This window comes from Cebus imitator, unplaced genomic scaffold (genome assembly GCF_001604975.1).
Source record: "Cebus imitator isolate Cc_AM_T3 unplaced genomic scaffold, Cebus_imitator-1.0 Scaffold343, whole genome shotgun sequence".
Lineage (NCBI taxonomy): Eukaryota > Metazoa > Chordata > Mammalia > Primates > Cebidae > Cebus > Cebus imitator.
In genome coordinates, this window is record NW_016107658.1 from 1,107,139 (window position 1) to 1,118,328 (window position 11,190).

Below are 11,190 nucleotides of genomic sequence, written 5' to 3' on the forward strand. Positions count from 1 at the left end.
AAAAAGAAATTTTGTATTAAGCAGCCCAGATATGCATCCGTGTATATATATGTTTTTTTTACACAAATGGTCTCACATGAACCTCATTGTACACATCTCTTTTTTTTCATTTAACAGTATATCATGGACATCCTTTTGTGCCATCACTTACAGATCTATCTCATTTTAATTGCCGCTGCATGGTATTTTTTCATGTGCCTGTATTACAATTTATTTACCATTCCCCCACTAATAGACATTTAAATTGTGTGAATTCTTTTTTGCTCTTAAAACTATAGTATAATATATTTTGGTCTTCTTTTGTGAATGTAACTGTCAGAGAAATTCCTGTTGGTGGAATTGCTGAGTGAAAGGAAATATACATCTAATATTTTGATACCTGTTGCCCTTGCAAAAAAAATAGTGACAACATTAAATTTTCCCTTTAAATACTAATAAAAACAGGAATGTGTTCAATAGCACAGTAGGATGACGATAGTCAACAAAAATATGTGACTTTCAGAATAGCTAGAAGATTTGAAATGTTTCCAATGCAAAGAAATGATAAATGTTCAAAATGATTGATGTAACAAAATATCACATGTACCCCATAAATACATACTAGTATTATATATCAATAAAAAGACAAGAAAGAAATTATTACCAAACTATAACATATTATTACAAAATTTCTTAAACATTTGGCACTCAAGTCATTCTCTACAGTCAATATAATTATATTGGAAATGTCGCTGTAAACCATCATGAACTACTGCGAATAAAACTGCTTTATATAAAGAGAAGAAACCACATTAACATGGAGCTATTTGCTCTTTGCAAATATTTGGAGCCAGAATAAAAATGTGCTACTGAAACAAATATACCAGTTTCTAGCTAATGCTAAACTCCAATGAGAGTCCACTGAAACTCAGAGAAATTTTCTAAAACATTTTCTAGAAATGAATAAATTGTGTAGACATTTTATAAACAAGCAAAAAAGCCATCCCCATATCATGTATCGATTTTAATTTCTACATTTGTTGTTTCTGGTTTTCTTTTTGTTTTTTCCCTAGCAATCCATTTGCTCCCATGCAGTTTTCCCTTGCCTGGATCCACCTCCTGATTCTTTTGTGTCTCTCACATATATTAAACTATATCTTCTGAGTATGGTACATTGATCCAGACCTATGGGATTATTGGCTTCCTAGCATTGGTCAGGACCTAGGTTAGAGGAGCCCCAATTAACACAGGCAAGGCCGGGCGTGGTGGCTCATGCCTGTAATCCCAGCACTTTGGGAGGCTGAGGTGGGCGGATCGCTTGAGCTCAGGAGTTCAGGATCAGCCTGGGCAACGTGGTGAAACCCCATCTCTACAAAAATTAGCTGGGTGTGGTGGTGTGCGCCTGTAGTCCCAGCTGCTCGGGAGGCTGACACTGGAGAATCACTTGAGTTTGGACTCAGGTTGCAGTGAGCCGAGATAGTGCCATTGCATTCCAGCCTGCCTGGGCTGTAGGAGTAAAACATTGTCTCAAAAAAAAAAAAAAAAAAAAATACAAGCAGGTAAAAGGGCATCTCTAGTCTGCACCAGCTCATGCTCTGGATACTAAAGCATAAGGAACAAAGTCATGCAGAGAGAGCCAATAGAGTGAAGCAGTTCTGCCAACCAAAGCCAAAGACAATAGGCCACCTGCTACTCATCCCAGACATTCGTTCATTCACTCTTACATTCATTCAGTAAATATTTGTGGAGCACCTGTGCCAGGTACTTTGCTAAGTGTTGGGCATACTCAGATGAGCAAAAATAGGCTTCATTCCTGTCTCCTGGCACTTCGACTCTAATGGTAGAGACAGACATTGGTCAAAGATAAATAAATGTAAAATTTATAATTTTCGCATATTCAAATTCATGTAACAGAGTTTCACCTGGCCTTCAAATCTTTGCAAGCCTTCTTTTTTTCTTTTTGAGGGGGAGGGACAGGTTCTGGCTCTGTTGCTTGCGCTGGAGTGCAGTGGTGTGATCTTGGCTCACTGCAACCTCCGTCTCCTGTGTTCAAGTGATTCTCATGACTCAGCCTCCCAAGTAGCTGGGATTACAGGCCCACACCACCACGTCAGCTAATTTTTGTATTTTTTGTGGAGACGGGGTTTTGCCATGTTGCCCGGGCTGGTCTTGAACTCCTGGACTTAAGCATTTGCCCACCTCAGCCTCCCAAACTGCTAGAATTACAAATGTGAGCTACTGCACCTGGCTGAACGCCCTCCTTTTTTTTTTTTTTTTTTTCAAGCCCTCTTTTTAAAAATAGTTTGTGTTTTTAAAAATCATACAAATGATATAAACTATTCTTATTAAAAAAACACTAAATGTGAATATAGAGTAAAAAAGTAAAAGCCTTCTTTCCTTTCCCTATTCTGTTCCCTTCCCTAGAGGAAGTGAGGATAAATTTTTCCAAATCTTGGGTTTTTCTATGCAGTGTAGTATAGTCTTCAAAAGCATGGACTCTGGAACCAGTCTGTCTGAATTTGAATCTTGGCCCTGTCAATTACTGTGTGACCTTGAGCAAGTTACTTAACTTCTCTGTTCCTCTCTTCCATCACTTGTAAAATGGGGATAATAGTACCTATCTCATAGAGACAGTCATCAGACAAAATGATACATTTAATGTGCTTATAACAGTGCCTACCACAGAGTAAGGGCTAATATAAGTGATAATGAGAATCGTTATTTATATACATATATATTTACATGTACAAATATGAATATATTTTAATATAAGTGGGATATTTTTCTGCATCTTGCTTGGTTGACTTAACCCTACATCTTGGATATCTTTCCATGTCAGCATGTACTGATTCACTGCATTCTTTTTGATGACTGTAAGCCATATGCCATACAAGGACACTACAATTATTCATTTAACTCTTTCTATATTGATTGCCATTTAGGTTATTTTCACTTTTTGGCTATTACTAACAATGCTGGTAGCAAGATTCTCCATCATGGTGTCAGTCCTTTGTGAGTTTGTATGGCAGCCTTGCTTGAAGATCTTTGAGAGTATTTGGAATTTAGTAACTGTACCCCCAAAGTGGCATAATAGTGGGTATTGCGGAAGACTCTTTGTTGGTTCTCCTTCTAACGAAACTGCCTTAGAAACCTGTGGCTGCCATGGCCTAGGGACCCTGGATTATATTCATACGAAGAAGTATCCTCTTTTGTCCTGATGCTGTTCTTGGGGGATAATTTTAGAATTTTCTCAGGGAGAGGTCCCAACAATTCCTGAGAAGCCCAGCTTGACCTGTTGGGTTTCCCTATGTTTCAGATCAGTGCTGAGTCCCAGACTGGCTTGCCATCACACAAAGGCGAGTTGGTGGTTTCACTGAAATACATCCCAGCCTCCAAACCCCCTGTTGGAGGTGACCGGAAAAAGAGTGAGTTTTCTTTGGGGCCCTGGATTTAACTCTTAGTCTTCTGCACAGGATTTGTGCAACGCTGGTGCTGGCTACTGGCCAGCACTATTGGAGAGATCAGATTGGGATGTTCCCTGGATCTGCTAGGGAGATTCCTTTACTAGGGAGGCCTCTTGGTGTTTTTTCAACCAGAAGGGAATGCCTTAGGGTTGGCATTCGTTTCTTTTTTAGGCTATTAAATGGACTTGGTCTTGGTCCTGCTGTGGCAAGCTACAGAAACTTTGGGGCTGAGAAGTGTGGCTGGGAGAGGTGGTAAAGTATAAAGGACAGGAAGTTACAAGCTGAGGAAGTGTAATTCAACATGCCAGGCACTGTGTTAGTGACTACAGTTGTGTAGATCAGTAAACCATATTTGCTTTCCCTTGAGGAGCTTAAGTTTTGCAAGAAAGACAGTCAGGTGCTAAAAGGACACAGATATAGGAGTGGTGAATTATGTCCGGTTACATTTGGGAGAGCTTTGAAGAAGAAATCACATTAAAACTGGACCTTAAAACTTTACCAGACACAAAAGGAGGATGAGGAGAGAAGAGCATTTTCAGAGAGGTTAACATGAGCACAAGCTTTAAAAAGTCATGATAAATGTGGGGTTGTATGTATGTCTCTTATTTTAGTGGGATTGGAGTTTTTTGGTATGCTAGATGTGGGTGTGGGCCTGGAGTGTGACATGAGGTGGGAGCCTGACTGAAGAGGGCCTTGAACTTAAAGAGTTTCACTTGATCCATTGGCAATGTGTAGCCCAAGTTCTTTGAAAAAATATACCTTCAGCAGAGTCACATCTAGAAGGTTTGGGGGAATCAATGAAATCCCCCAATGAGGGTATGAAGGATGACTAGAGAAGAGAGGCAAGTATAGAACCAGACAGATCGGGAACATGTTAAAAAATGAAGAGAGAAAGAAACATCAGTGACGTAAAAGGTTATCAGGAGAGAGCTTCAAGAAGAAGGGGCGGGGGTTATCAACAGTATTGAAATACTACAGGGAGGTCAGACCAGATAGGTCTGAGAAGACATGGCTAATTGGCATTAGATTGCATTTTCAGTGGATCAGTGAAAGCAGAAACCAGATTTCACTATAAACTAGGCTAAGTGAATGGACAAAGAAGTAGAAGTGTTAAGTGTAGACTTTGTTTTTCCTCAGAGTAATTGATGGTGAAAGAAAGTAGAGACATGGAGAATAGCTTGAAGAATAGATAAGGTTAAAGGGAGATTTTCTTTTAGAGGTTTTTTTTTTTTTTTATAAAGAGATGAGATTAGTATATATTTAGACTGAGGGGAAGGGACTAGTGGAGAAAGAGATATTTAAATTGGGAGGTAGGGATTGAAATTGATGTCTGATGAGTCCTGTGAAGTGAGGATGGAATCAAGAACTCAAATGGAGGAGTTCCCTCTTTTTTAAATTATTAAACCAGTATCAGGCAACTTTATGTCTCTAAGCCTCAATTTCCTCATCCATAAAATGAGGAAAAAAATAGTGTGATTCTCATAGAGTTGTTTTGAGAATTAAATGCTTAACATAGTATCTGGCACACCGCCAGTTTTCAATAGGCATTTATTGATATTGTGGTTGCTGTTAATAGAGCGCCCATTGCTTACTGGTGGGCACTGTACTAGGCACTGAAGAGACAGGACAGGCATGGCTCTGTTATGGAGCTTGCTGTCTTTAGAAGCAAGGAAAGAAAGTGTTGCATAAAGAAGGCTCAAATCTAGAGGTGTAAGGGGCTCACTTGCTATGGCTGACATCCCTTACAGGTAAAGGTGGGGAAGGGGGAGAGCTCCAGGTGTGGATCAAAGAAGCCAAGAACTTGACGGCTGCCAAAGCAGGAGGGACTTCAGACAGCTTTGTCAAGGGGTGAGTCCCTAGACCAGCATCAACCTAACCAGTTTCAGAACAAGAGAGCTAAGGGAAGAACCCAATGTAACTTTCTCTGTGGATATTATCCAGTGTGTCCTACCACTCCCAGCAACCAAATTTGTTACTGAAATTAGGTAATGGCGAAACCTCCACCACCTTTGCACTGGTCTGAGCCCAGTTTTGACTGGGCTGTAGTGTTGATAACCCACAGAGGAGGGTTGTAGACAGGTTCTGACTTTTGTCTGACTCATGCTCTTAATTCTGGGTAAAAATCTGTGTGTTCTGACTGTCTAGATTTGGGAACTCAGGGCTTTTTCCCCCCACAATTTTTAACCTTTCCCCAAATTACAGATCACCCACTGACTTAATTTATCTAGAAATCATGTTTGCCTGAGCTTATAGATATTACTGTTCTTTTTATTTAAAGAGATAAATTGTCTAGTAGAAACAGAGCCAAATATTTAAAACCTGTTTTCAGTGGAGCACAGAATAGCCTCACTAATACTCATATTCATTTTCTCTCTAGGTTAAAGGAATTGAATCAGGTGAATGATCTAGTAGAGGGATTGGGAACTCTGCTTCAGCAGATTCAATGAGGGGCATGTGTACTAGGATCTGGGTGTGGGTTCATCTTCCTGGGCTAGGCCTGTGGTAGGGGAAAGGGGAATTTAGAGAGATACTGCCAGCTTTGGGTAGGCTGTTGATTACTCCCCACCCTCTGCCAGATACCTCCTTCCCATGAGGAACAAGGCCAGTAAACGTAAAACTCCTGTGATGAAGAAGACCCTGAATCCTCACTACAACCATACATTTGTCTACAATGGTGTGAGGCTGGAAGATCTACAACACATGTGCCTGGAACTGACTGTGTGGGACCGGGAGCCCCTGGCCAGCAATGACTTCCTGGGAGGGGTCAGGCTGGGTGTTGGCACTGGTGAGATCCCCTACCCTATTTTTACTTGTTTGAAAGGCTTCTTGTCTATTTTACTCCTAATACCACCCCTCCCCCCAACATACAAAGCTCCTCTGTAATGACAGTTGTCTTCTTTCCTTTCAGTTAACATTCAACCAATACTTATTGAGTACCTACTATGTGCCAGACCTAGGGGAAGGCTGAGCTCATGCACTGATATGTGTACAGATAAATGTGACCCTGATTGCCAGGAACTCCATCATCTTCCCACCAAAAAAAATCTACAAACCTACCTATATGTATATACCTATGCATGCCATCCTGCATCCTGTTAATAATGAAAGAACGGTCCTTGCTAGCAAAAGCTAAGCTCTCTGCAAGTCCTCTGGACCACCTCCCTCCCCCTTCTCAGTGACCTCACTTCTATAATCTTTATGTCTCAATTTTATCCTCCCTACCTACCAGGGGTGAATACAGATATGCTCTGGTATTTCCAATCTTATGAAACAAAAATAAACCTTCCCTTCACCACACTCTAGTTTCTTAAAAAGAATTGTCTCCACTTCTCACCTCTCCTTCAGCTCTCCTTCATTGTATCTGGCTTTTGTCCCACCATTCTGCTCAGCAGTTGCTCTTGCCAAAATGTTGTTCTCATCTCACTAGAATTTTCAGCACTATTTAACATAGTGGATCACTCCTCTTTGCTTGAAACACTGAGCTTCTATTGACACTGTACTGTGATTCCCTTTTAAGTCACTGCTCACCCCTTCTCAGTTTTCTTCGTAGGTGCATCATTCTATACCCAAACTCTAAATGTTGGTGCTTTGCAGAGCTTAGCCTCGGATCCTCTTCTTTGCCCTCTCCACCAGTCTCTGCACTTGTATATTAATATACTTATATATAAATAATCACACAGAGCATTTAACATGAAGCATTTAGACTGATGTTTTCACACATGTAAGCCAATTCATGTCAGTTCCCTGTTAAAATCCCTCAGTGGCTTTCTATTGTGCTTAGAAAATGATCCAAAGTTCTTACCATGCTTATGGGCCCCTGTGTAACCTGGGCCCTCTATTCCTTTCTGATTCATCTGGTATCGCTCTTCCCCTTGTTCACCATGCTTCAATCACAATGACTTTCTGCTCTCCAAATATACCAAGCTCATTCCTACTTCAGAACCTTTGCAATTATTGTTTTCTCTGAATGGAAATTCTGGTTCCTTCTTATCCTTCAGGTCTTGGCTCAAATGTCACCTTCTCAGAGAGTCCCTTAGACCGCTCCATCTGCACAGTAGGTTCTGATCTAGGCACTACACATCACCCTATTTATTTACTTCATAATGTTAGTCTCACTACCTGAAATAGTCTTAGTGGTTTACTTGTATATTTTCTGTCTTCTCTATTCAAATGAAAGTTGTCTGAGGACAGGAACTTTTTCTGCTTTGTTTACTAGTGTCTCCAGAGCCTAAAAGAGTACCTGGCATACAGTAGGCACTCAATACATGTTTGCTGAATTAATGAGTGATATAAAAGAGAATAGGAATGGGGCCACATATGATCCTCGATTCTGGCCTGGAGTCTGCAGCTAGAGGAAAGGTGTTTACCTTTAAAAGAAAAAAGTTGGCCAGGTGTGGTGGCTCATGCCTGTAATCCTAGCACTTTCAGAGGCTGAGGCAGGGAGATCACGAGGTCAAGAGATCGAGCCCATCGTGGCCATCATGGTGAAACCCTGTCTCTACTAAAAATACAAAAAAGTTAGCTGAGCATGGTGGCGCGTGCCTGTAGTCCCAGCTACGTGGGAGGCTGAGGCAGGAGAATCGCTTGGACCTGGGAGGCGGAGGTTGCAGCGAGCCGAGATTGCACCACTGCACTCCAGCCTGGTGACAGAGCGAGACTCCGTCTCAAAAAAATAAATAAAAAGAAAAAAGTTTAAATACAGTTGGCAGTAACTCTGGCATGAGGTGTCAGGCACTAGAACTCTGTAACAGCCTCAGAACAGCAAGTCTCTAGTGACTGCGTGCCATTTGGAATCTGATTTCATCAAACTAGAGTCTCTTGACAGAGTCCCAGGAGTATAGAAATACATGTACAGAGTCAACAGGAAGCATTTCCCAGACTGCTGTGCCCATCAGCCCATCTTCGTAGGAAACTGCCTGTTACGGGGTGGCTACTCTTGCTGTACAACCCATCTTCCCTGGTGGGCTGAGTGGGACCCCTCTTTAGCGTCCTCTGGTGTTTTTCCTCAGGGATCAGTAATGGGGAAGTGGTGGACTGGATGGACTCGACTGGGGAAGAAGTGAGCCTGTGGCAGAAGATGCGACAGTACCCAGGGTCTTGGGCAGAAGGGACTCTGCAGCTCCGTTCCTCGATGGCCAAGCAGAAGCTGGGTTTATGAGTCCCTGTCCTCTTCTGCAGGTCCAGCCCTGGGAAGGGCAAGTCAGAGGAAGTGAAGAAACCAAGAGCAAAGATTTATAATTTAATTGTGTGTGTGTGTGTGTGTGTGTGTTTGTGTGTGTGTACAAACATGTATTTTCTGCAAATCTCATTATGCTGGCTAGAGTGTTGCAGACTTGTTCTCCTTTTTAAAACAGTCTCAAAAATAAGCATCTCTTCAAAATGTTTCTGTGTGTAATCTCATATATTTTCGGAGTCCATTGTTTCTTATGTCTTTATAAGGTTTACTTAAAAACATATTTTAAAACAACTTTTTATCTTCTGTCTTGCTATCATTGTTCCTACTTCCCTAGGAAGCCCTGGCTTCCTTTGGCATTAGGACCAGTCTGGGTTTTAAGGCTCTGGGAAACAGGGTTGAGTTACTTAAGACAGAGGAATGTAGGGGAGAGGAGAGTAGTTCCTCCCTCTTTCTCCTCCGATTTATGCTTTTAACTTATGTTCTACCTTGATAAACTTCTGGAACTTGGCTTTTAAATTTATTTTTTCTAGTTTTTAAGCTGTTTCCACCTTGCTTTGGCCTAATGATGTTCTTTGAAATGCCAACAGAATTCCCAAGCTTTTTCCAGTTCTAGACATCTTAACTAAACCTTTGGGGGACCCTTATAATGGGGCTGCTTTAGAAAAGCACTTTAGTTAGATAATGGATTTTGACTGAGTCATGGCCATGCCCAGTGAGAGCTTCTAGTTGACCTCAGAGGACCTCAGTGACTGAGGGAAAAGTGTCTCACAGCCTACGCTGAATTTTCTGCATTTTAAACCGACATTGCAGTCATTGGAGAGAGAGCTCCTCATTTCGCTAATGAAAGATGAGATATATTCACCCTCATGTACCACACCTCAGTGTTTGTGTCTTAGTGTTTGTGTCACACAGAACATTGTCTACATCCCACTGTATCAGCCAGAAGAACCAAGCGTTATCTAAACTGGCCCAGTGTTTCTCCAGACTGGGGACTCTTAGGGCTCTAAGAGAATGTAGGCAGAGTCTTCCTGTTATTCTGACTTCCTGCCTGGTGAGCTTTCAGTTCCTATTGTTTCCGAAATTTGATCTACATATTATATGGGCGTAGTGTGTTGAGAGGCTTTTCAAAGAAGGGTCTGGTGAGCTAAGTTTCATCTTCTGGTACTCATTGATCCAAACTGACCTTTTTATTCCGATAAGCATTTCTACCCAAAGTTACATGTGGAAATCACTTTCAACAGAGTCAGCTGCTAGCTGATTTCCTATAAAGACACTGGATTAAGGGCAGCTACAATGGATTCTATTGTATTTATGAACTGAATGGAGGAATGTTTTCAAAGATTGATTTGGTGTGGATTGCTATTGTAATGGAAGGCATAACTTGGGATCCTGCGCTGTAACTTGCTCTTTTGTTTCCCGCCCCGCTGACATGTATGTGTGCTTTAATAAAGCTTTCTCACTTGTCAAATGTTTGCATGTGTTAGTTCTATAAATGCTTTTGTCTCTGATGTCCTAACTCACTGTTGCTTTTCCCATGGCTTGAAGGATAAGAACCAAAGTGATAAATGCTCTTCCCTAACCATCCTGTGCTGATTAAGAAAATTCGCTTTTGCCCATATTGCTCTCTGATACCTTAAATGCCTGATACCTTTGCTGAGCTCTCATCCCTCGTCCTTTGTGTTTGGTATCTACCTTTTTTAGCTTTGTAGACTCTCCTACGCTGGAGAAAGGAGAGAGATGTTCATACAGGAGGTGAGGGAGGACATTCCCTGCTATAAGCACTTCTTTTTGGATCCTTCAGTTTTTCTGGGAGGTGAGGACTTTTTCTTTCACTTCTACCATTATGTAGTTTTGAGAGAGAAATAACACAGGTGCCAAGTAACCCAGCTCAGAAATAAGGCTTTTGATTTCTAGGTAGAACCCAAGCAAGTCTTGACCTCTTATGCAAAAGGGCATTAATATATACCAAATGCTTTTTATGCACAAGGCTTCATATACTATCTCTTTAATTTCTCCAACAACCTTATGAAGTGGAAAATCTTCCCTTTTTACAGATGAGGAAACCCAAGCCCACTATCATATGACAGAGTTAGGCTTTGAACCGAAGTCTGACTCTACTGCACCATGCGGCCTCCTGTGAGAATGATATGTGTGTTATGAGTGAAGAGTCAAAGGAAGGGATGACTCATCTAGAATATCTTAAATAAGTTTAATTTACAAAAAGTAGGACAATCAGAATGCTTTGGACATTACCTAGCCAACTTAGTGACTGTACGGCTTGTGAGTGTGTGTGTGTGTGTGTGAGAGAGAGAGAGAGAGAGAGAGAGAGAGAAAGGGAGAAAGGGAGAAATAGGAGGAACAGGCAGGAGAAGAGAGTGGTGCAGGGAGGAGAAGTGGGGCAGAGGTGGGCAGAAAGCGAGAGATACAATATATATTTAGGGGTTGGGCTACCCCTTTGGGTCTGGCTGTGGGCCTTATTCTGCTGCTGTCTCCCCCCTACTTTAGGAGTTGGGATTTCTCAAATCCTCATCTTCAAAGGACTACAAAGGAGGTTACTGTAAAACTTCTTTA

The 11,190-nt window shown here is 41.5% G+C and overlaps 1 protein-coding gene across 2 annotated transcripts in view; it reads left to right on the forward strand.

The window, feature by feature from the left end:
- SYTL4 (synaptotagmin like 4) overlaps positions 1–10,087 on the forward strand; it is a 58,034-nt gene extending 47,947 nt beyond the window's left edge. For both annotated transcript variants that reach the window (XM_017505869.2, XM_017505868.2), the window contains 4 exons: positions 3,296–3,404; positions 5,192–5,291; positions 6,020–6,228; positions 8,453–10,087. In XM_017505869.2, coding sequence (XP_017361358.1) covers positions 3,296–3,404; positions 5,192–5,291; positions 6,020–6,228; positions 8,453–8,601 — 567 coding nt within the window. In that variant the 3' untranslated portion in view covers positions 8,602–10,087. The remainder of the gene's footprint in view (positions 1–3,295; positions 3,405–5,191; positions 5,292–6,019; positions 6,229–8,452) is intronic.
- Positions 10,088–11,190: the final 1,103 nt, after the last annotated feature.